This window comes from Meriones unguiculatus, chromosome 4 (assembly GCF_030254825.1).
Source record: "Meriones unguiculatus strain TT.TT164.6M chromosome 4, Bangor_MerUng_6.1, whole genome shotgun sequence".
NCBI lineage: Eukaryota > Metazoa > Chordata > Mammalia > Rodentia > Muridae > Meriones > Meriones unguiculatus.
In genome coordinates, this window is record NC_083352.1 from 69,359,979 (window position 1) to 69,386,617 (window position 26,639).

The 26,639-nt window shown below is 39.1% G+C and overlaps 2 protein-coding genes across 7 annotated transcripts in view; both read right to left on the minus strand.

Moving 5' to 3' along the window:
• Positions 1–19,657, minus strand: part of Ppp3cb (protein phosphatase 3 catalytic subunit beta) — a 45,964-nt gene extending 26,307 nt beyond the window's left edge. For 3 of the 6 annotated variants that reach the window (XM_060382066.1, XM_060382065.1, XM_060382064.1), the window contains exons 1-4: positions 19,506–19,657; positions 3,901–4,101; positions 3,139–3,263; positions 180–291 (exon numbers count right to left, since the gene is read on the minus strand). In XM_060382066.1, coding sequence (XP_060238049.1) covers positions 180–291; positions 3,139–3,263; positions 3,901–4,101; positions 19,506–19,590 — 523 coding nt within the window. In that variant the 5' untranslated portion in view covers positions 19,591–19,657. Of the gene's footprint in view, positions 1–179; positions 292–3,138; positions 3,264–3,900; positions 4,102–5,255; positions 5,277–19,505 lie in introns of those variants that run through there. The other 3 variants (XM_021642942.2, XM_021642941.2, XM_060382067.1) reach the window with 2 other exon arrangements.
• A 2,151-nt stretch (positions 19,658–21,808) lies between these two features.
• Positions 21,809–26,639, minus strand: part of Usp54 (ubiquitin specific peptidase 54) — a 70,921-nt gene continuing 66,090 nt past the window's right edge. Inside the window, 2 exon segments of the mRNA XM_060382063.1 lie at positions 21,809–23,500; positions 25,040–25,226. Of these exon segments, the coding sequence (XP_060238046.1) occupies positions 22,941–23,500; positions 25,040–25,226 (747 nt within the window). The 3' untranslated portion in view covers positions 21,809–22,940.

Here is a 26,639-nt window from a genome sequence, read left to right on the forward strand (position 1 = left end):
AAACTTAATAGAAAACATACTTGAAAGTTCTTAGCAGTTTTGTCTAAAAAATGTACATGTGTGGTCAGGGAATATTTTTTTTTTTTGTGTTGCACTGTGAAGTCTTCATAGCTCTTACTACCCATATCATCCCAAAAGAACACCAAGGAACTGGAAATATTTCTCCTGAAAGTACTCACATTCCTGCTTAAAGGTAAAATATTCAGTAAGGTGTCTGCATTCATGGTTGCCTCTCAGAAGGAATAATGTGCTTGGGTATAGAATCTTCAAGACCCATAAATACAAGACACACTGCAAAAAAAAAAAAAAAAAAAAAAAAAAAAAGTTTCCAGTGATTTTTCTGTATTTTATTTAACTAAGTTTCTCTTTGCTTTTATTTTAACTATATTACCCTTAAAAATTCTGTTACTATTTATTCTTGCTCTTCTTGCTCTTTGTTCCTTAAAAAATTATGTTTCATGAAATTGGACTTTGTTTTATTACTGCTTCGAAAAGCAATTAATACTTGTTGAATTAGTAAATCAATCTACTTAATTTAGATTGTTTAATATAGCTTAGCAAAATGGCTTCTTTCCGTAAGTATATAGTAAAGTAATAATGCAAAAATAAAACAGCAGTTAATATCTATACAACATTTACAATGTGCTGAGCACCAGAGTGCCTGACAATTTTTCTCAAGCAAAAGTTTTTTATTCCTTAAACAACACTATGAAGTATGAAATAGCATCCCCACTTTATTTTAGCCAAAAGACAAAAAAAGCAATTACCATATTACCTCTATTTCTAAAAGAGTAACCTAAGTAATTTGCCCAAAATCACAAGGCTCCTACAGAATAAAGACAGGTTTTGATCCTTTCATCTTAAGCATTATGCCACACTGCCTAACGCAAAAGGGCTAAGTTTTATGTTTGCTTTGTTGTTTGCAAATGATTCCTTACACAAAACAAGTGTTTACTAATCCAGTGGTTCAAAAGCTGGGGGTCATGTCTCCTTTGGGAGATGAATGACCCTTTTATAGGAGTTGCCAAAGACCATCAGAAAACACAGATATTTACATTTATATTTACAGAAAACAGATCATTTACATGATTCATAACAGTAACAAAATTACAGTTATGAAGTAGCAACAAAAATATGGAGATTACCACAACATGAAGGTATTAAAGGTTGCAGCATTAGGAAGATTGAAACCACTGATCTAAACCAATTCAAAGAAAATGGAATTTTTATAATATAAAAACAATAAACAGCATTTTTGCATATATGCACTGCTCCAGAATTAACATTAAAAGACTATATTTTATGTACTATTTTAAGAAAAAAAAAGGCTATTTCATGTAGAAATAAATGGTTCATTATATAACACAAAAAGAAAAGTTATTTAAACCAAGTACATTGATGTTCATAACTATTCAGACATTTATTTTACTTTATTTTTAATTTTTCAAGACAAGGTTTCTGTGTAGCCTTGGCTACCCTGGACTTGCTTTGTAGACCAGGCTGAACTCAAACACACAGAGATCTGCCTGCCTCTGCCTTGGAATGCTGGGATTACAGGCGTGCACCACCATACCTGGCTCTTGATTTTATTTTTTTTAAAAAGGTAATAAAATCAATGAAATATCTACTGAAACTAAACTTTGTTTTTGACCTTTTATCTTCTTTTTGTAACAGTAAATCTATTATTAAGTAAGCTACAAAATGAAATGAGTACATATACACCAACATGCGCAGTAACAATTAAGTTTTACTTTACTGATTGTCAATTATACTAAATTCTTTGTTAGGCAGAACCATTTTCTAATTTTTCTTAAAACCTTGAGGCAATTTGGTAAAAATTAAAGGGTTTGATAATGAAACTATGAGTAGGAAAATCAACAAACTAGGATAATTTCTAAGGTAAGGAATGCACACAGTCCCAAAGACCTTATTGAGAAATTACAATATACTGAAAACTCCTTAGCAGTGGATACACGGAACACTAAGTAGAATGGAAGTTTGCCAGGTAAGAAAGCCTCAATACCTATTAGGGCAGGTGATTAAAAGCAGAAGCTTAGAGCCAGATTGCTTGACTGTGTCACTTACTAACTATATAACTGGCTAAATTACTTTAACTTCAAGCCTTAGGTTCCTTATCTATTGAATGGACAGATAAATAACAGTACTTACCTCATAACAATGTTGTGAGACTAAATTAACCAGTATCTGTTAATGCTTAAACCTGGTTGGAATATATTAAACATGTAACATACATTATATACTGACAGAGCTTTGACTAAGCAAGTCTTCCTATAAATCTGTCCTACAGATATAATAGGGCAAATACAAAAAATTAGGACCACTATGTCCCAATAAAAGATATCATTTGTAATTAAAAAAAAAACTTGGGAACTTTAAGTGTTCAATAAGAAGTTATGGCTTGTTTATTCAATGGAAGACAGTACAGCTATTAAAATGATTCTGTAGGTTTTTATTTACCAATTTGTAAAGACATCACAGTGCACAGATATGTGAAGGCAAGATAGAGAAATCATTTTAATATGGTCCCTTTTTTCATTTAAAGAAAGAAAAGATAGATATGTTAGAAAATACAGGTTGTACTGTATTTTCCATACTTCATACAACTAAAAAGAAAAAGGAACAAAAAGAATCAATGAATTAAGTGACAAACAATAGGTCATTTTAATGCCTCTTAAGTTTACAAAAATTACATTTCAAATATTCTTGGGTCTTAGGAGCATCATGATGAGATAGATCTAGGGATTAAACAATGAAAGAATCACAAAATACTTCATTTAAAGAGAATATCTTTCTCATGGTTTAATGCCCTTAATGGCAAGGGAGGTAAAGTAAGAAATGACCATCACTAGCTCATAAACCATGAGATAAGACAATAATGATCTCAGTCTCCTCATCATTTCCACTGGGGAAAAAAACAATTATAACTATAAGAAATGATACAGAAGAAGACTAATTAGATGGTCTGGAAAAGGAATAGCTTTTCTTACAAACTTCAGAATATACAGAGGTATTAAAAAGAACCCAATACAAGTATTTTTAGGAACTTACTGTACTAGGAATTAATAGAAATAATCTATATTAACAATAACATATCAAATGACAGTATATGATTATTACCTCTATACTAAAATAACCTCTGTCCACATAATCACCAAGAAAAAGGTATCGTGTATTAGCAGGTGATCCTCCTACTTCAAAAAGTTTCATCAGATCAAAAAATTGGCCATGGATGTCACCACACACTGAAACAAGAAGATTATTAGATATGAAAAAAAAAGCCTCTAAATTAACAAATATTACTTAAACTCTAACTGCTGTAACATGAGGTAGTATAAATGTTATCAAGAAATATCTGAAGAGTGGCCTACGAAGCGTCGTAACATAGGGATGATATCCAACCAAGTGCTCATATGCTAAAGATCTAAAAATAAGATGTAACAGAAGTAACAAGATGAATTTTTCATCTACATGTATAAATCTCTTTTAGAAGCTAGGGAAGCACCTCATAGGATGACAAGATTATAATGCTGGCAATAAACCCCCTTTTCAACTCAGTACTTTTCAATGACCTTCAAATGATCACCTTAGGGTATCTAACATGGTATCAAGTATTTACCACTAGCAATTAAAAGCTAAGTTAAGTGTTGAATTAAACTGAAGTATGGCCAATACAACTGATGAAACCTTTATAAAAGCATATTAGACTAGCTTCATGTATACTTACTAAAAACAAAAACTTAAAATACAACTAAAATTTGTAAAATTAAGACAATGTCCACACACTATTAATCAGTATATTATGTGACTGAAGAGTAAACAGCTTTCTCTCCAATCAACTAAATACTGGTTTAATAATATCCAAAACATAAGTAAGTTTACCTGTTATTGGAGCTTCTACCTCTATCATGGTTTTCTCCCGCCGAAGTATGGCAGCACCCTCATTGATAATTCTTAGTGCAATTTCTTCATCTACCCGACCTTCTTTTACCAGGTGGTTCTTCAGAACATCAACCCTGGGTATCCCATCCATATCAAATACTTCTTCAGATGTCAATCGGTGAGTTGGGGGAAAAGGGACAGCTGTATTTTTTTAATAAACACAAAATGAGTAACAACATATTAACACAGAAACTAATAATTGAATTTAGATAAATAAAACTGAATAAAATTTTTAAAACAGATTAGAAAAACACCAGGTCCCCCCCCTTCTTTTCCATTTAATGTAAACATTAATGTAAAATATTAATTTAGAACAAAATTTTTCTAAGATTAATTTTGTTAAGTGTTCGTGTGCATACATACACACACACACACACACACACACACACACACACACACGTATATATACACACACACACACACTTTGTTTTTTGAAGGGTCTCATTCCTGGCTCTCCTGGAATTCATTATGTAGACCAGGCTAACCATGAACTCAATAGAAATCCACTTGCTTCTGCTTCCTGAGTACTGAAATTACAGGTGTTCCTCCAAACCTTCTACTAAACCTGTTAAGCCACACAGGTCTAAATCCTAGCAAATCTGAGGTAAGCCTAGGCTACTGAGATCTTGCCTCAAAAATAACCAAACAAATAGGTAAACAAACAAGTAAATATAAGTGAAGTAAACTAGCTGGCTAAACTGTGTGAGACCAGTGGTAGAGTGATTGCCTCATAAGTGCAAGGCCTTCCTTAGATTCAATCCCTAGTCCTGGGGGGAAAGTAACAAGCTACATATAATAACATGGTCTTTGTTGAAAATGGTTAGAGAACTGAATTATTTGAAAAATATTTCAAGATAACTAAAGCTTTTTTCTTTACTATAAAGCATTTCAGTCAAAACACTCTAATTATAATGCATGTTCAAATATGCATTATATGTAATTTATGCCAGGTAGCGGTGGTGCAGAGTTGGGCAAATTCTCTGTGTTCAAGACCAAGACCAGACTGGGATGTACATATCTATCTATCTGTCTCTCTGCCTATCGACCGATCTATCTTTGCATGCACTTGTAAGGCAAGCACTCTACCACTGGGCTATATATTCCAGGTCTCACACAGTTTAGCTAGCTAGTTTACTTCGCTTATATTACTTGTTTGTTTATTTGCCTATTTGTTTATTGTTGAGGCAATATATAGTTTGTTTTTTGTTTTATATACATATATCTACATATGCCTGAATAGAAATAACATGCAAATATAAGATAATCTTCCATCTTATTTCTAAAACAATTCTTACACTATGTATCTATATCAGCCATTTCTTAACTGCTGCGCCATCTCTCCAGACCTGGGGTCTGGAAGCATTCACAGGGGTACCTAAGACCATCAGAAAACATCAGATATTTACATTATGATTCATAGCAGTAGCAAAATTATGAAGTAGCAACAAAAATTACTTTATGTTGGGGGTAACCACAGCATAAGGAACTGTATTAAAGGATCATAGCAATAGGAAGGTTGAAAACCACAGGTCTACACGATGTGTGAGTACATATGCTACAAGCAGAGGTAAGAGGACTGTTTTGTGGGGTTGCTTTTTTACTTCTATACCTGGGTACCAGGATCAAACTGAGACTGCCAGGGCAGCAACTGAGCTGCCCTGAGCTATCTTGCCAGGCCATCTTCCATATTCTTAACACAAACATAAAAAACAATGTTTTTCTGATCAACTTTAATGTGATCTTTTAGAAATGTAGATCAAAACAATTTATTGCCCACATACACACTTAAAATTTAGTAATACTCCAGGGCCAGATGACTGTTCAAGGTTCCTGAATAAACTGCATTGAGAAAAAAAAAAATTTTAGTAATACTGCTTTTTTTAACCTATTCAATATTCACAAAACTTCTTTCACCCTGTCTTTATACAACTTTAATACAATCTTTAATACAACTTTACTCAAGAGTTTCCTATTACCCAAGAGTCTCCTATTACCCAAGAGTCTTAATGTTGAAGTACTTAACGTTCTCCATTCCTGCACTATATATTTATGATTTCCACACAGAACCATCAACTGTATAATTAAACAATATTTACAAACTGAATGGAACATAAGACAGTCTTTTTCTTTTGGTTTTCTTCCCCCTCCCCCTTTTTCTGAGCTGGGTCTTCATCCATCAGGTAGGTAGCCTGGCTGGCCTATAATTCTGTATATTAAACAGATTGGGCACAAGACTAAGGTGAACCTTCTGACTCTGCCTCCTAAGTTCTGAAATTAATTATAGGTATGTGCCACAATGCCTGCCTCACCAGACCTGTCTATTTTTGACGGTATAAAGGCATACTTTTGAAGTCATATACATAGGAAAACTTACTATATGAATCCAGCAAGTGTATTCTGTTCATTTAAATTTAAATTTATTAAATAGTATAAAGCAAGAGAAAAATTTACACTTAAAAGTTGTGGGACTAGAAAGACAGCTCAATTGGTAAAGTGCATGACCTGAGTTTGACCACTAGTACCCACATAAAAAAGTCTGGTATGGTAGCAGTCACTTGTAATCTCAGTGCTAGCGGTGGATCCCTGGAGCTGCTGGCTAGCCAGCAAAGCCTACTTTGTGATATCAGATCCCACTGAAAGCGAGGGAGAGAATGTTCAATGGGTAAAAGCTGTCATCTGTAAGCCTGGTGACCAGAGTTTGATCCCAGAGACCCACATGATAGAAAGACAAAAGTTGTTCTGTAACCACCCACCAACACACTCACAATGGCATGTGCATGCATGTGGGTACACATAAACACATGCAATAAAAAAAAAAAAAAAAAAACAAACAGGTAGGCTACAGCTCAAAAGGAGGAATACACTTAAGGTGGTCTGGTTTCTACCCACACATCCATGTGCACCTGTATGCATACACACTTAAACACATACACTGCATAAATAAAATGTAAAAAATAATTAGTAGCCTTAGCTAAGCTGACTGTAATTCTAGAAATTGGAAGGCTAAAGCAGGAGGGTTGTCATGAATTCAAGACCAGTCTGATCAAACCATAGTTTCAGGCCAGATAGGGCTATATAGCAAAAACCCTGTCTTAAAAACGCAGAACAAAACAAAGCAAAACATGCCTTAATCACAGCACTCAGAATGCAGAGGCAGGCAGACCTCTGTGAGCTCGTCACTAGCCTGGTCTACACAGGAAGCTCCGGGCCAGCCAAGGATACATACTGAGAACCCTGTCTCAAAAAGATTAAAAAGCAGGGGCTAGACAGATGGCACTATTCCTGCCATTCTAGTTAGGAGCACTGGCTGCTCTTCTGAAGGACCCAGATTCAAATCCAGACTTACAAAGCAGTTCACATCTGTCTGTAATTTCAGTTTCAGGGGATCTGGTACCCTCACACAGACATACATAGAAGCAGAACAGTGTAAATAAATTATTTATTATTTATACAGCATTCTGCCTGCACGTGTGCCTGAGAACCAGAGAGGGCACCAGATCTCATTATAGATGGTTGTGAGCCACCATGTGTTTGCTGGGAATTGAACTCAGGATCTTTGGAAGAACAGCCAGGGTTCTTTACCTCTGAGCAACCTCTCCAGCCCACGTAAATAAAACTTTTTAAAAATTTAAATATTTCTGGGCACAGTGGTGCACACCGGTAATCCCAGCACTCTGGGGGGACAGAGGCAAGAGGATCTCTATGAGTTTGAGGCCAACCTGGTCTACAAAGTGATTCCAGGACAGCCAAGGCTACACAGAAAAACCCCGTCTCGAAATTGAACATATAAAAAAAGCACACAACAAAATATTAAAAACATTTTTAAAATTAAACCAAAGACAGATTGATCAGGGATGGAAAAGGACCAGAAATCTTACTGTATCTGTCAATAAGCACAGAATCTTGGGAATTAATACTGCTTTTCATTCCAAGCAAGATCTGCAAAATCTTAGTTCTCCTAAAGGAAAATACTGTTTTTCAAAGTGGATCCTGTTTGCTTTTCTATGGTCTATGACTCAGACTTCTTTTTCTTCCACTACAATTTTCGACATTGTCACTACACTGAAGATCAAAAACAAAATCTTCCTTTGAGATGTCTTCTCGCCATCTACTAGAGATAACTGTTATCTCAGTCATCCTAAACACATACGCCTTCTCAACTCTAAATTCCTTCATTGTCGATATTCAAATGTATGACCTACCTGTAACTGAAGAACAAAGAGGTCTGAACACTCCATGATTATTGCTCCACCTCTAAAATCCTGAACCACAATCTCTAAATAACCAAATCCTTTCATGTTCTGGTTTCATTCCCTTTTCTTCATTTGCAGCTTGAGTCTATTAAGAACCTAGATGTCAGCTGGGTGTGGTCGTGCACACCTGCAATCTCAGTACTCCAGGAGGCAGAGGCAGGTGAAACTTTGTGAGTTTGAGGCCAGCCTGGTCTAAAAAGGGAGTCCAGGACAGTCAAGGCCACACAGAGAAAGCCTGTCTCAAAAAACAAGAAAGAGAGAGAAAGAGAAAAAGAGAGAGAGAAAGAGAGAAGAGAGAGAAAGAGAGAAAGAGAGAGAAAGAGAGAAAGAGAGAAAGAAAGAAAGAAAGAAAGAAAGAAAGAAAGAAAGAAAGAAAGAAAGAAAGAAAGAAAGAAAGAAACCGAGAGAAGAAAGGAAAGGGGAAGGGGAAGGGGAAGGGGAAGGGGAAGGGGAAGGGGAAGGGGAAGGGGAAGGGGAAGGGGAAGGGGAAGGGGAAGGGGAAGGGGAAGGGGAAGGGGAAGGGGAAGGGGAAGGGAAGGAAAGGAGGAAGGAAGAGAGAGAGAGAGAGAGAGAGAGAGAGAGAGAGAGAGAGAGAGAGAGAGAGAAAGGAAAGAAAGAATCTGGAGATTTGAGATTGAGCCCAGTGATAGAATACTTGCTCAGAATTTTCCAAGGATCTAGGTTCCAGCTGGAGCACCACAAAATGAGACAAACAAACTGGAGTTTGGTTCCTAGCACCTATATCAGGTGGCTCATAAATACTGTGACTCAGCTCTAGATCTGATTTCTTCTTCTGGCCTCTGCAGGCATGCAATGTGTGAGCACAACACACACACACAAGTAAATTCTTTTTTAAATAGAATTTGCAGAATCCCCTATCAATTCCTTTTGGCTACCTTTAATTCTTATAATGAAGCTTATTTCATCATCCATTCACTTTTAAAACACTCTAAGATTGTTTTGCCCTTCTGTCTTCCCATACTGCTTGACAAGCAAAAAATCCCAATTTTCAAATAATTTAGCTTATAAATGTTGGTAGTATATGTGAATTTATCAAAATCACTCAATAGTGCTACAAATCCATAGTTGCCAATTTAGCTAGTCCCTGGCACTTTCAGGCAACCTACATTTCTTATTATCTGGCCTCTCCTCTATTTCCTACCTTATAATTCTCTCTTCTTAGGTTTTTCAAAATAACTTACTTGGCTTTGCATTTTACTTTTTTCCTCAGTATATCACTGGTCTATATCATGGACTTCTTCCCATTCTATTTTGTTGGTGATAGGGTCTCACCACGTAGATCTAGCTTACTGGAAACTTGCTACATAGACTAGGCTGGCCTCAAATTCAGAGATCCACTTGCCCCTGCCTCCAGAGTGCTACAATTAACAGCATGTATCATCATACACAATTTTTACTTGTTTGTTTAATGCAGCCCAGGCTGGCATGGAACTCACTATGTAGCCAAAGGTGACATTTAACTTCTGATCCCATAGCCTCTACCTCTCAATGTTGCAATCACAGGTGTGCACCAGCAAGCGTATCTAGTTTATACAATGCCAGGGACTGAAAGCACCATGGCTTTGTGCACGCTAGGCAAGCATTCTACCAATTAGGCTATAGTTTTTACCCTCTTCTTTTCTTGAACCTTAAATATCAGTGGTGGTCTTATGCATCCTGTCTTTGAGCCTCCTCTCATGACTCTGAGTTAATAATCTTACTCCACACCACAGCTTCCAGTGTATAGCCCATTCTGGCCATGAACTTGAAATCCTAGGCCTTCAGCCTCCTAAGTGCTGCTAAGATCATAAATATGCATTAGCATCTACATTTTGAGGACTTCTAAAGAGACAACTTCAGTTCAAATCTCATCCTTACACTCTAGATCCATATTAAACTATCAAGTATCTTCAACTTTTTGTACACTTAACTTGCCAAAACGTGAATGCAGTATCTTTCCATCTAAATCATTATCAAATGCTTATCTAATTAGCTTGCAAATTATCCTAGACACGATTTTCTTTCTCACTCAACATAGTCAAGAGGTCCTAAATAATTCTATTTTTTGTCTCGCTGGTTACCACACACTGAATAAGGATTTTCTTCCCTGATCTCTCAATGGTTTGGAACCCACCAAGTAGGCTGTTATGCTGACTGGCAAGGGAGACCTGAAGACCTGCCTGTCCCAACCTCTCCAGTACTGGAATTATAAGCATATAGTGGCACAACTAGTGCCACAACTTTTTATTTGGGTTGTGGAGACAGGAATTCAGGTCCTCAAGCATTCTACTGACTGAGCTGCTTGCTCAAACCTACAGAATACTCTTTCAAACATCAGACCAGGAATGGTGACACATGCCTTTAATTCCAATACTCTCTGTGAGCTTGAGCCCAGTTGGTCTACAAAGAGTACAGGACAACCATAGCTATGTTACAGATAGAAGCCCTGCCTCAAAAAAACCTAAATAAATAAACAGAATTCAAACATCAACATTCTACCTCAGATTGGCTTCACTACATAGAATTCAAATTATTATTTTTTTAATTTAGATTTAAGTGTATGAGTGTTTGTCTGTCTGTGTACCTCATGTGTGCCTGATGCTCTCAGAAATCAAGAGGGCATCTGATCACCTGCAACTGGAGTTATGAATGGCTGTGAGTTACCATATGGGTGCTGGGAACTGAACCAAGGTCCTCCGAAAGAGTAGGAAATGCTCTTAACCGATATCTATTCCTAAAATTCTTTATTTTAACATGGTATAAAGGTTCTTCATGACCAAATATCCACCTATATTTTACCCTCATCTTTTACCACTACCTTATGTTCTGAACATACACTATGTTTCAGACATTAACTTAACTTAACATTAACTTAACTAGGGTTAACTTAAGTTAAGCCTAGGTCAAGAGGCACAAGAAACCAGCTGACAGGAATTAAGTAGAAAAAGGGACACTGAGTTGAAGGGTAGTTAAGACAGTGGGGGGAAGAAGAAAGCTCTTTAGCTCTCCAGCTCTAGGGCTTTTTAGCTTTTGGCTTTTTTTCTTCCTTTTCCTCTGTTGACTTGGGCTGAGTAGGAAAATCAGCTGGGTGCTTTCTCTGCCTCTCTGAGGTATCAAGTTTTTACCCCAGCATCTGGATCCTGAGTTTTCAATGGTAAAAAAAAAAAAAAATCAAACAACTGGCATTTTCTATTTTTAAAACAACAAACTGTTCAGTAGATAGATAGATGGACAGATTGATTGACTTTGCATGTCATGTTGTTTTGGGTATATAATCTCAGCTTATATTGGGATAGTTGAGACAAGATCTCACACTGTAGCTCAGACTCACCTGGAATTCACTATGCCCATGATGAACTTGAACTTCCACCATCTCCTGCCTTAGCCACCGATACCTAGCGATAATAGGATTTCATGCATGAACCACCACACCCAGTTATCCCTTGTCTTTAAATCTCATTTAGTGTTTCATTCTTGAAAACTTTTATGATAGTCCCAGCCTGCATTAATAGTACCCTTTATTCTTTTTTAGACCAAATATATAGGCCATGATGTAAACTTATGTTATAGTACATATTAATTGCATCATTAAATGCCTGTCTTCCTTACCAGCTTATGATTGCCTTTAAAGTAAAAGGGCTACATATCAAATGATCTACAATATAGATCACTGTTTATTCAATTATTAGTATGTAGTAGCTTCTAAAATACTCATGAATCTTAAGACCAATTTATGTAGCAATGACAATGTAAAATGATTTAGTCTGTAAAGTACTTTCCAATACACAGTCCCACATGATTTTCAGAGATGTCTTTTGTGATCATTCCGATTTCATCTCCATTTCATCAGTGAGGTAATAGGCACAAACCAAACAATAGGCTTTTCACCAGTCTGATGTAGATCTATGGGGTAGCCACATAAACTAAGGAAAGATTCAAGAAATAAAATAGCATTATTCTCAGAATTTCAAAGCATCGCATGGGTCTCTTTAATCGTGATTATTATTTAAGTTTCTCTTCCTCAAATTGTGTTTCCTTCTTTGCTATTTTTGTCATGGTACCAATATTGTCCATCACTCAGCTTTAAGTTTTTGTCAAATTTTTTCTCCTTTCTGGATTTTAGGCTTTAAAAAAAGGAGACTTTTTTTTTTTTTTTTTTTTTTTTTTCAGATTTAGGCTCTGGACATAAACCTGGGCCATCACGCTTGTGCAGAAAGTACTTTTACTTCTTCCACAGGCACTTTAATGAGTGAGTTATTTTTTTTAATAACCTGAATCTTAACGTCTTTTCCAAAGTGAACACTCTCAAGTCTTTAACAAGTAATTCCAATCTGTACTTCCAACTATAACTGTTCAATTGAATCTCACTAAAGACAATTTAGTTTTACTATCCCTTAGTTTTGTTCATCTGTTTCATTACCACTCTCCATCATTTATCCAATATATATCTACCTCCTATTATTATTAAGTATAATCAAACCTGGTTTCTCTTTTCCTCAATTGATATGGCCATCCTCTCTTGAACTACTCTAATGTAACTAAACTTAACTAAATCTTTTGAATCCTTTAATAATGTTTCATACAATCTCACCAGTTAGCTTTCAATTAAAGTAGGGTCTCATGTATGACAGGCTGGCCCCAAACTCACTATGTAGTCAAAGATGTCCTTCAGATACTCCTGATTCAACGTCCCAAATACTGAGATTATACGGATGTGTCACTGTGTCTGGTTTATGTGGCACTGGAGATGAAATTTGTGGCTTCCTCATGGTAGGCAAATGCACTACCAACTGAGTTACATACTGTAATTCCTAGTAAAATGCCTGGTACAAAGGATGTTTGCAATAAATGCTGCACAAGTAAAGGACCCTACCATCTTATTTCAACTCTACCCATCCTTCAAGACTTTTCTCAAAACAAACAAAAAAACCAACAATAAAAAACACTCTCATCAATATATATTTATCTCCCATAAAAAAAGGTGTGGTGGCACACACTTTTAATCCTGGGGAGGCAGAGGTAGGCAGATGATCTGGTTGTTGAGGGCTATATAGTGAGACCCTGTCTCAAAAAAAAGAGCCCTGCAACACCAGACAGTACTACATCTTTGGAACTAAGACAACTTGCCAGTTCTACATTAACTATAAACCACATCCCTAATGAACAAAATTTATTAACTTTTCATGAGTACTTATTTTCTCAAAGATCAAGACTTTATTTACCTCTTATAACTGATACTGCCTCCCTATAAGATAAGATGCATATAACAGGAATTCAGTAGTTACTGTTTTATAACTTTTTCTGTTTGGTTGGCTGATGGGTTTTTGAGACAGAGTTTCTCTGTATTGCCCTGGCTGCCCTGGAACTTGTTCTGTAGATCAGGCTGGTCTCAAACTCAAGAGATCAGCCTGCCTCTCTGCCTCCCAAATGCTGAGATTAAAGGCATATGCCACCACCACCCAAATACTATTTTATAACTTTGATATCCTAAAACAAATTTTATGTACAATCAGCTGGCTTATTTTACCTCTGAATATAAATTAACATTTTATGATAAAATGAAAATCATATGATTAACACTGAAACACACCTCATTTAATACATCATGGTTCTTCTTTTCAACAAAATTTCCTTTACAACTTTTGCTTATTGATTCAATAGCTCTGGCTTTCAGCTCTCTACAGAGCAGCTGTAGTTCCTTCTTGGCATTTTCTTTCTAAGATTACTTGCTACCATAGTCCTTTCACTTCTTTTAAATACACGTTACAGTCTCTGTTCTTTTGCTTTCTCTAGAACACATGGTACAAAAAATTTATCTTAGTGTGGTTAAAATTTTAACAGGGTAAAAAAGAAGAAAATCATTTTAAAGAGCTATCTTTATATATAAATCTATAAGATACTTTGTAAACAAAACTAACATTCAAACTCCTTTTAAAATATGAAAAACACCTCTGAGGAACACTGGAATAATTACGTGAATTCACAAGATATGTATAAATCATTTGCAAATCTGTGATGAAAATTCAACAATTTTAATAAAATTGTAGAGTGGCAAATGATCTCTATAATTAAACTAAATGCATAAGCCTGCCTATTAAAAATCAGTTTAAAACAAAAGACACCCTTTCAGTATTTTGGTTCAATCTTAAAATGTGGTAATTTATAATTAGTCAAACCTAGGAAACTAAAGGAAAATGTTAAATATAAAAGAAAATTGTTGCCAGGCATGGTAGTACATGAATGCATGTGCTCCTAGCACTTGGTGAAATTGAAACCAAAGACAAGTTCAAGGCTACCCTCAGCTAAATAACTGACTTCAAGGCCATCCTCTGGACTAATAAAACCCCATGTCAAAAAATTTAAAAAAGGGGTGGGGAGGGGCTGTGTGAAACACTGAGGCACCCTGCTATTAAGGTCGAAGTCTGGCATTTCCGGATAACCTCTGAGCCTCGTCTATGAAGATGGACTCCCTTTCTCAGCAGGGTTCCCTCTCTGCCTCCTGATCTGGGGAACCCCAGGGTCCCCTAAGGAGCATTCCGTAGTCCTCAGGGAAATTTACAGGCCTTACCCTTTCCTGATAAGAAACCTGTTCAGCAAGCACATGGAGATTCCTGGAGACACCTATCCTATACTAATAAGATGTCTTGACTTTCAACCAATGACCTTTAACTGTGTGTGGAGATTTTCCACCACCCATAGGATAATTAAGTACGGCTTTCCCTTCTTATGATAAGGCTGTTTTATTACATGTAGATTAAGTATCTCTGGCACCCCTAGCCTCAGCGAATCAAACATTCACCCTCAAAACCCCTCCCACTGGCCAAGGTTTGTAAATCCTTGATTCATGAAATAGTCTCACTCCATTTCTCCACCATGATTGCCTGAGACTCATCATTTACTCTGGGGAAGGGAGTGTTCCCCTCCCTGGAAATACACCCTACTGAATTCCTGGGGCTTGGCTACTGGATAGGACAGTGATACTGCTTTGGTCACCTCTGGAGCCTGCCTGACAGCTGACTACAGGTGAATGTTGACCCGCAAAAGCACCACCTGTCTGGTTCTGGCTGGCCAGTCCTGTACCTCACCGTACCTACCTTCAAGGCTGCCATGCCAACCAGGCACAGCTTTTGCCCTCACCCCTGCCACTAATACAGTGGTTTAACCTAAGTGCTGTAACACTTTAGTATCATCACAGGCTCTTGGAATGTCCGAGTTGCCTGCCTGCCGTCTGGTAGCAGCAATCTCATTTTAAAAGAGCTAACTGTAACACCCAGTAGAAAACTCATTTCCACCTCCCCTGGTGAGATGAGCCCTGCCTAGCGCAAGGGCCTCGCCATAGCGGTTCCTGATCCCTGGGATTTGGCTGTTCCTGTCTGGAAGCAAACAGGGTCTGAACTGATCTGTTTCCAGCCAGGCAGCCACAGCGGTAATCTCCCCACAGACAGCCCAGGCTACGGACAGATAAAGAAAAAATGTCTCAGCAGGTACAGACTTAGCATCAAGATTGACATAACTGCTAAGAACCATATGGTAGAATAAGAGAACTGATACCCACATAAGTGCCATGACATTTCTACCACACACACATATCAAACATAGAAAAGCAATTTTTTTTCTATAAAAAGTAAAAAGCCCATAAATTGTGCGTACTAAAATGGACATTATCTAAATGGGATGAAGTTCACTTTTATAATAAGAGAGCATTACAAAACAAGATTTAAGTTTATGTAGCTAAGCATGAACAATTTAGTGAGGAAAAGTAACTAGAAAAATTACTTTTAATTAGAAAAGTAAATCTGTGGGGAGTGGAAGAAAATACTCCTAAATCAGATTTTTGTGTTTCAATTACACCACTTATTGATATAGCAATAAGGTATATATGCACAATTATGTTTTTCCTAGTTTTTATCCATTTTCTTTTTTTGTTAAGTCTATATTCTATTAAATTTATCCTATTTATTTACTGTGCATGCATGTGTGTATACGTGTGTAAAGGTAGAACAACTTCAAGAGGAATTGGTTCTCTGCTTCCACCTTGTGGGTCCTAGAGATTAATTAAGATTAAGTTTGGCAGCAAGAGCCTTTACTCATTGAGCCATCTCACCAACTCATTTGTTTCTATTTTGAATAAAATATATTCAAAAAAGAGCAACAGACGCTTCAGAAACATATATAATCTGACATAAATCACTTGTGATTTATTTACATTTTGTTTTGTTTGAGGATTTTTGAGACACAGTCTCACTATGTGGCCCAGACTGACCCTGTCTCAGCCTCCCAAGTGCTGGAATTATGAACATTCGCCATTGTGACCATATCAGGTAAATTTTTTTTATTGATTTTTATTTTTAATCACATGTATGCATATGTGGGGGGGTATATGCCAATGAATGCAGTTTCCCATGGAGCACAAAAGAGGGCATCAGCTCTTCTGAAATTGGACTTAGAAAGCTGTAGGCTGTCTAATAAAGATGCTGAGAATAGAATTCTGGTTTTCTGTAAAAGCAGAACATAGGACCAGACTCTATTAATTTTTGTTGTTTTGGTTTGGTTTTTGAGACAGAATTTTTCTGTGTAGCCTTGGCTGTCCTGGACTCACTTTGTATACCAGGCTGGCCTCAAACTCCTAGAGATCTGCCTGGCTCTGCCTCCCTGAGTGCTGGGATTAGAGGCATGCTCCACCATGCCTGGCTTCTATTAAATTTCTAATGAAAAGTTTGCTTTGATTCAGTAGCTGGATTTAACTAACCAAGAACCCCAATTATCCACAACCAGTGAAATAGAATTGCTACTAACAAGTTTAGTGACAGGCTCATGACATGTATAAATGACTCACTATAGTATTAAAATCTCCTAAACTTACAAGTGAATTTCCTTAATGTGACAGTAAACAGAAAATTCTATATTCTCCTAAAAACCTACATGCCTGGGAATTTGAAATGGCTCAACAGTTAAGAGCATTCACTGTTGGCTTTTCAATACCAATATAGCTGCTTAATCCTTCTGTAACTCTAGTTCCGTAAGACCTGACACCCTCTTCTGGCCCCCTGAAGTACCACACACATATGGTGCACATATGTAATATACAAGCAAAACATCTGTACGCATAAAATAAAAATCAATCTTTAAAAAAAATACATATTCATAAAACAGGTCTTAGGATATAAGCATCGAGACTAAAATTTTAAAGACACAAAGATAAAGTTCCAACGAGACTTGTACTCAATACTAATGACAATTTCTCAAAACAATCTTATGGAATAGTGTATATGCAAAGCCAGAACAATATCCTGGACATAAATGAAATCTGAGCTTTATTTTTGTGTTACTGTTGTTGTTGTTTTATCTTTTAAGATGGGGTTGTATTATGTAGTTCTGGCTAGTCTGGAACTTACTATGTAAACCAGACTGGCCTGAAAATTAACAATTCTCCTGCCTCTGCCTCCACACTGGTGGGATTAAAAGCATGTGCCATCACAGTATCAGGAATTCTAATAAATTCCACAAGGAAACAAAAGTTGTCTCCACAAAGAAGATACAACTAACACACAAGATATGTTAAGCATAAGCTTTATAACTGAAAATTACCAAACAAGCTTCTTTCCTATGAAGAAAATAGTTATTTCAAACCAAGAAACTGTAAATGGCTATGTTTTGGACTCATAATTTACCTCTATGGAATCTGCCTTATGCTCATTTTTCCTTCATTAAAGCAGTATGGAAAAAACATTACAACATATATGACAAGAAACAAGATTCACATGAAGACAGCATAAATACATGATTTGAGTATGTGACTAGTTACCTGAGCTATTATTCTGGTAAAAAATACCCAGAGAAATGAACATACAGGAAATATAGTTAAGAAAATGAAGAGGCAGGCAAGGCCTCTGTTTCAAACTCCTATAAAACTACAGAATTTGTTAGGGTCAATAACTGATCTTCTCTCTTCCCTTAAAGAAAAATAAAAATCTCAGAAAAAGTTCATAAATTGTTTGGCTCATAAGCCTAGGTTCAAACATAGGTGTCATTCTTTTAAGAGCCAAAAGATTGAAAAAAAGAAAACACACACCTTTAATCCAAGCACTTGGAAGGCAGAGGCAAGCAGAGCGCTGAGTTCAAGGCCAGCCTGGTCTACAGAGTACTTTCCAGGATGGCCAGGGCTACTCAGAGAACATGTCACAAAACCAAAACACAAACACACACAAAGGAAAAACGGGTCTGTTTTAAAATATTTTAATGGCAAACCAGGGCCACAGTTTAAAATTGAGCTGTGTTTAAACATTGTGACAGTCTAAGAAACTGAACTTGAAAATTAAAATGCCTTTAAAAATAAACATAATCTAAACGAAATTCTTATTTTATGATTTCTGCGTACCGACTACACAGTAAAGAAAAATAATTTCAAGTTCTTACTAATATCCACAGTATTAGTGTGGTAGACGGGCTCTCTCCAAAGACAGCTTGGACTCTTAAGGAACAGCCTCTCAACGTCTCTAGTTTAAATAAATCTGCTTATCTTAAACACAATCGTCCATTAATTCATCCCTGGCCCAAGATATTTTTTTTTTCTTCAAGAAAGAGTGTCCTGTGTTTAAAGGCGACAGGTAACCCTTTCGGATAAGTGCTGTCGGTTTTTAAAGTAACTACTACTTCCTATACATTCGACTTTTTGCCTTCTTCTATATAATACGGCTTTCTCCCTGCCCTGCAGCTAAAAGTCTGGGTTCCTGAATGACGCCTGGATCCTTCACCCTTGTCCAACCCCAGATGGTTCCCCAATTTCCGCGCGGGGTGGCCCCTGAGTGCGGAGCGCGAACCCCCTGCGGCTGGCGCTCGCTAGGCACTGTCACTCCGGAGCAGGCGTGGGCCCGAAGCGGGCGAGCGCGAGAGTTCACGCGACGCCGTGCTGCGGAGGGGGTCCGGGGCGCTCCGCGGCCCGAGCAGGCCCGCAGGGCAGCGGTGACTGAGCCGGAAGCTGGCCGCGGGCCTCCGCCGGGAACAGGCAGGGCAGGAAGGAGAGGGCTCGCTGCGGCGGGCGGCCCGGGCCCCGCGACTGCGGCGCCCCGCGCGGGAACCCCCGCCCCGGCCTGCAGGGCGAGCGGGAGCGGCGGAGGGAGCAGCCACCGCCTCGGCCCGGCCCGGCCCAGCGGGGACCCGCCCAGGGGCCACTCCCCAAGGGAGACAGCCAGTCACTCGCCCGCCCCGCCGGGCCCTCTGGAGGGGACGGACTCCCGCCCGCCCTCGCACCGCGCCTCGCGCCAGGCCCCCAGGGCTTCGGCTACCTCTCACCTTTGACGACGCGGTCGGCCCCAAGAGGGGGCGGCGGGGGCGGGGGCGGGGGCGGCGCGGCCCGGGCCGGCTCCGGGGCTGCCATGCTGGGCCCGGGGCTCGGCTAGGTGCCGGGACGGGCGGGGTTGGGGGCGGGGGCGGCGGCTACCAGAGCCAAGCGGCGGCGCCGCCGGGGAACATGGCGGACCCTTTCCCTTCAGAGGGGCTAAGACCGTCATGCACCGCGCGTGCGGGGGCGGGACAGGCTCCAGGGACTTGAGTGAAATTACTGAAGCTACTACAGGAACCGAAGCAGGCCAAGGGATCAGCTAAAAATTCCTTGCACACCAAAACACGTAACCGTAAAGAGAGGGTGCAGACTAGATTTAAGGGCTGTGCTGAATGCAAGAAGGACATTTTTCTAGCCACTTTGGAGCCCAGGAAAATAAAGACATGTAGTTAGATCTCAGACTTTCCCACTACTAGACAAATATATGACAAATTATCTACAAAACCTGTGTGATAATGTTATGACTGGACACAAGAATGAAAGAAGCATTGGAGACTGTCATTTAAAATGGAATTTGTTCTTTAATGCAATACCTCAGGAGGCAGAACTCTGAGTTATAGTCTAACTAGGTCTAAAAGGTTAGGATAACAAAGTGAGACTTTGTCTCACAAGGGGGTGGGGGCATATAATTCTGACCCTTGCTTTTAGAGTTTGGAAGCGTCTAAAGGCACATAGATTCAGCTGAAAAAGTCTAAGCACCAAGGTTAGGAACCAGAACCAGTCAGGGGAAGTGAGGGAATCATACCAAGAGATATTCAAAAAAATCTAAGATTCACCTGGAAAAAGGTCATGGCCTCTCTCTTAATTCACTCAGAAAATAGATTTGAGCCCAGAGAGATATAGTTCAATGGATAAAGGAGCTTATTGCCAAGGACTGTGACCTAAGTTCCGTGATGGAAGGAGACAATGGAAGAAGGAATAGATTCCTTCAAGTATGACCTCTGCTAAAACTTGTTTAAAAAAAAAAAAAGTATATATAATTGGAAAAATTGGAAAGCACAGACTAGGTAGGTAGAAAATTGAAAGCTAGTTCCTTATCTTTGTGTATACACAAATTTTGAGCCTGGGCAACTTATAGAAGCAGATCCAAGTTAACCAGCATCCATGAGGGCAGGAAACAAGAACAGACTGTTCCATCAATAACATCTTAGTTATTTTAAGATGGCTCAGATAGTAAAGGCATATGCCACTAAACCCCATGATGGAACCAGAGGGTATACAAGGTGGAAGGAGAGCACCAACTTCCACAACTTAATTCTTTGACCTTCATGTGTGTAACTCATAAATATACAAAGTAACTACAACTTCTAGAAAAGATTAGAAGAGTGTGAAACACCAGATATGTTGAAAGGTTCAGGGCTAGCATATCTACTAAGGCCCATGTGTCTACATGTTGTAGGATGCAAATAGGACAGAGCAAGAAAGTCCTGCATGTCCTATTACTCAATAAAATATGTGCTGAGAATCTGTCCAAGAATCTTGTTTGTGTTAACTAATGAGCCTGAGATCTGGGATAAATAAGGAGAGAAAACCTAATGGACATTCGTTGCAAAGGGTACCTACAAAATTATTTGATTTTGTGAATCTATGTGCTTTGCCTGCAGAGAAGCCTGTGCACCATATGCTTTCAGTCCCCATGGAGGGCAGAAGAGGAAGTTATATTCCATGAACTGGAGCTGTAGAAGGTTGTGAACTGCCGTGTGGGTGCTGGGAACTGAACCTAAGTCCAATGTATGAACAGTCTATTCTCTTAAACACTGAACTATCTTCAGCCACTACAAAATACCTTTTAAAGGAAAGAAACTTTTGGGAGCGTGTCATGGATAAAGATAGATCTCATCACAGAGATATCCTAACTCTTTTGGGGAAAGGAAGAGGACCATAGGGAGAAGGCAAGGGAGGGAAGGCACCTAACAAACCTGAGGCCAGGAAAAGCACCAAGAGTGGTGTTTATACCAGGAGTCAGTCTGTCGGAGTAATCTGAATGGCCAGAAAATTTCCTTAGTCAGGGGAAGAATGAAGTATGTAATGTATTGAGTGTCCCAGGCAGGAAAGGGATAGTTAACACGCTAGCATCCATACAAAAAGAAAAAGACTCAATTAAGGATATATTGACTCCAACAGTGAGTGTATATTTTTCAACTCCTCTTCAGTGAGTCACTTTCACTTGGTCAAAAGCCATTTCATATAAATGTCCAGGCCTCCCTACCCCAGAAGAAAAGAACAAGAACATACAAAAGTGAAAGACAAGAGATTAAATAGAACTATCTTATAGATTTATTAATGAAAAATACTTTACAAAAACAGTATGCTTTGCCCTAAAATAGATTAGCCAACTCTGAGCGTTTACAACGGTGACTAAGCACATGGCAGTAATGGCTCTGCTGCTGAGGGCAGGAGGGTATTTTAGCATGCCCAACTCCATCTGTTCCAAAGGGCAAATATATTGGCAGCTCCACATTCTAGGCCTAAAGTCTGAGTCACAAGGAAGGCTGACAGATCATAATACCTGGGCAGTTGAGCTTCCCGTACGGATGTGGTCAAAATCCTGACTACAGGGATACACATCCCTCTCCAGTGCTAGAAGGGGAAGAAAGAGTTAGGTCACAGCAACAGGTGAATAAACAAAGAAGTTAAGTTGGGAATATAGTGGAGACTGAAATATGGGGGCTCAGATTGGAGATGGGGGCATAAAAGTACCAGGAATAAAATGACTTTAACACCAAGGAATAGTTAAGTGTCCAGAATAATAAAAGAGGCTCAACTTTTAAAATGGCTCAAGTGAAGCCGTATGCATCAGCTGCTTCCTTTTGCTAGAGGAGCCAAAGTTTGAGCTTTCTTTTTTATTTAGTTATTTAGTTATTTATTTTTAAAGCCACCATAGGGTCTTATGTAGTCCGGACCTGGCTACAGCTTGCTATGTAGCCAAGAATGAACCTGAACTTCCGATCTTCCTGCCTTCACCTCCAAGTGCTAGGATTAGAGTTGTATACCACCATGACCAATTTTACACACAGTGCTAAAGATATAGCCCCAGGCTTTGTGCATGTTAGGAAAACACTCTACCAACTGAGCTACATCCCTAGCTTCTAAAGCTGTAATTTCAAATATTCCCTCCTGAGGAAGCAAACACCCTTAAGAAAACCAATCATTCTTTTGTTGTGGTTGTTCTGTTTTTAACGTAGTCTCATCTCTGACCATAAACTGCTAATTTTCTGGTCTCTACCTCCCAACTGCTGGGATTACAGGCATATGATGCCTAAGCTAAAATGGCCAATTCTATGTTGAGATGAGACTAGCATAACTGGCAAGATGAAAAGTATCACTCTGCCATAGTACAGTTTTATAGAGAAAGGTGTAGCTCCAGGAAAGGTTAGGGATGACCATTACCACCTGCTGTGCTGTAAAAATCTCACTCTGTTCTGCTCTCTTCCAGGGGCATTTGATAGAACAAACATAATTCTCTCTTCTCCTGTCACCCTATGCCTATACTGGCAGGGATATTTGCTCTGTCTCCAGTCATCATCTGGGGGCATATCTATTCTTCGAGGGCCAGGTGTTCGGGACCCCAGAACAGGACCTGAATTCCAAGCTGACCTAAAGGGTACATGAAGATTGCTGGATGGTGGGGACACTGGGTGAACAACAGAAGGATGGGAGGGTGAGTGGGAAAGATTCCCCCAGGAATGAGCATGAGGAATCTGAAGGCCCTGGTGTCTTTCTGGTATTGTGGCAATATAGGTTAGCTGAGGCTTGCATGCTGGCATAGTTAGGACTCTGGCCCCAACATGCTGGTTGGTCTCTGACCCTGGTCCCCAGGAAGCATCAGTTCTGGAACGATGAGGTAGGCTTCGGTAGTTCAAAGTCCTTCCTGTGTACTTGACCCCTTGGGGAGTTTCATCCCTGTCACACATAGCCAGAAACTGTTGGACACTCCTCGAAGTTCCTGAGAAGACAAAAGAAACCCAAAGACTGAGCATCTTTAGAAAATAATTCTCCTTCCTAAAGGACCATTCCTGAATATTTTTGCCCAACTCTAAAGACACAAGAGAAAAAAAGAAACCAAGGCTTGATATGTATGTGTGTGCATATATGTGTGTGTGTATGTGTATGTACATACAAAAACATACATATATACACACATTTTTAAGACATTTTTTTCAGTACTGGGCCAGTACTGAACCCAGGGCCTTACACATGCTAGGCAAGCATTCTACCATTAAGCTATAGCCTTAGCCCTAAAAACTCCTAAATATTCCATCAAAATCAATCTCTTTTCTTGTGGGAAAATGAAACAGTCTCTGAGATTTTGCCAAACCTACCTCCACTATAACCCTTCTCTAACACACACACTCACGCATACACATGTATGAATGTGTGCACAAGAATGGCTACTTAATAGAAAAAATATATTCCCCTGGCAAACTCCTATAGCAATTACACTAAATCTCTCTTGGCTTTTCTTATCTTTTTGTTTTAATTTGTATTTTATTCTTTTCTGGGGGAGTGTTGAAACAAGGTTTCTCTGTGTAGCCTTGGCTGTCCTTGAACTCACTCTGTAGACCAGGCTGCCCTCAAACTCAGAGATTTGCCTGCCTCTGTCTCCTGAGTGCTAGGATTAAAGACATGCACCACTCCTGCCTAGATTTGTTTGCTTGTTTGTTTGTCTGTCTGTTTTGGCTCACTTGGCTTTTCTTAACATGGTACCTTCACTGTAGTTAGGTAGCCTCTACTTAAAGCTTTATTTAATTTCTGAGATCTCCGCTTTTGTTCATAGCACCCTTGCATCGTATACAATGTGGAAAGTCTTTTCTGTACACTTCTTGAGCTCTGGCACTGTGGTGGAGTGTGCTGGTGATTCTCCACTAAGGTTCACACGGTGCCCTGTGCACTGCATGATGTTTCAAAGCATCTTCGTCCAACACCCACCAAGTACCAGTAACACACCCTCTTTCCCCATTGAGAAATGTAAAACATAAGTGAAACCCGTAAGGAGTAAAAGAAGAGCATCTTCCTATGGAGGTCAATGAAAGCCAGAATAGTGCTGCCCATCTTCGTCCCGACTGTCTGGGTTTGTATGTATGACACGGGTTGTCAAGGTATAGAGTCTTCCCAGTCTTCCATTCACTTTTGTCTCCCTACACCATCCCTCAGCTGCAACTTCAAATAACATGAGAGAAAAATAGCCAAAAGAGATGACACTTAAGTTTGGAGGAGGATTATAAAGATTAGTTATTAACTACACTTCATCACTTAAAAGCTTTTTCCTTCCTGACTAAACAGTTCAGTTCATACTCATGAGTGAAGCATGGTATCTAAAAACTTATTCAGTCACACTCTCTCAAGATCAGTGCTTGATCTAAAACAGTAATTCATACCCTTATTCCATTTCACCTCGGGACACCCGATTTTCCCAGTAGGTATAAAGATTTGACCATGAAAAAGAATCACATTTTAGCAGATAATATTAGTTTGGGGGTGTTACCTGGGGGTCTACAGGGCTCCCCTGCCATGCTGGGCATCAGGACATCTGGGGACAGGAACTGTGGTTGGGGGGGGTAGAGTTTAGGATCAAGGAGAAATACAGGAGGGTCATGGATGACAGGGAGGGAAGAGGAGCTGGAGCAATGGTGCCCGGTTTCCAAAGTCTTTTTCCTCACGTTTGATGAATCCTTATAATGAGACAAGACAAAAAAAAAACACAAAGATGAGGGTTAACATGGCAGGATGTGGTTGGATAAACACAGTGAGGCAAGCAGGGTGAAAGGGAAGGAACTAGAGTATAACACACCTTTTCTAGAGAGGGACTCGCATTACTCCACCACATTACCTGTCAGCCTTCCTAGGAAACTCCTAAGATCCTCTCCTACTATTTACATCACATCTTCTACCTTCCTAGGTCCACCATTTGGGTCTTTAGCAAACTCCTGAATGCTAACAGTACAATTAAATAGACTGAAATAGAAATGTAAAAATAGGAGCTGAGAACTAGACATGCTGATACATGTTCACTTGTAATCACAGTACTCAGGAAACTGAGCAGGGCTGCATAGGGCTTAAAGTTAGCTTGGCCCACATAGTGAGTTCAAAGCCAGTCTGGACAATACAAGCAATACCCTATCTCAAAAAAAGAAAAGAAACTACAGCCATGAACCAAATAGGGGTTGGGGATTTAGTTCAACTATAGAGTAGGCCACCCTGGGTTCAATCCCTGCTACCCCCCCCATAAAATAAAGGAGACAGAAGACAGGAGAGGAGAAAGAGAAGGAAGTGGAGGTGGGTATCTTAACAGACTAAGAGGCTCAAGAGAATCTACACTGGGCACTAAACTACCTGCTGAAATACAGAACTGAACTCTCCTCCACCTCTGCCCTGCCACAGCTCCAATTCACAGCTCCCTCTTCTGTATGTCACATTCATATACCAAGTTGCTTATGTCCTGCCAGGGCTCCATTCACTTTTGTGATAAAGACTGAGAGATACTTCCTTTCCCATGAGAAACACTGAAGCATCCAAAATTGAATGAACAGTTTTCCAAATTCCTCCTCCTAGTACATTTTTCTAGTCATTCAGACATAAGCATTGGTATTGCTTTAACTTCCTGCCATTTGCTATTGCCAAAGAGACATTTCTACTAATGGATTTCATATGCAAATCTGCCTGGACTGCTGGAGAAGCCTTAAATCCGACCATCTCATCACCTGTTACCTGCTTAATTTTGTCATAAGGTCCCATGAGACACAGCGTAGCAGATCTCACTTAATCCTGTATTGTCTCTGTGTCCTTTACACACCCTTTTTCCTTATTTGCTTATTCTTATTATAATTATTATTTTGTAGACAGCATCTTATTATGTAACCTAGGCTGGCTCAAACTTAAAACATTCCAGCATCAGGGCTGGAGTAATGAAAGGTTCACGGGGCTGGAAAGATTGCACAGCAGTTAAGGGCACTGGCTGCTCCTCCAGAAGACCCCGGGTCAATTCCCAGCACTCACATGGCAGCTCACGTAGATACACATGCACATACCAAATTACCAATGCACATAAAATAAATAAGTTATAATAAATAAATAAGTTTTTATTT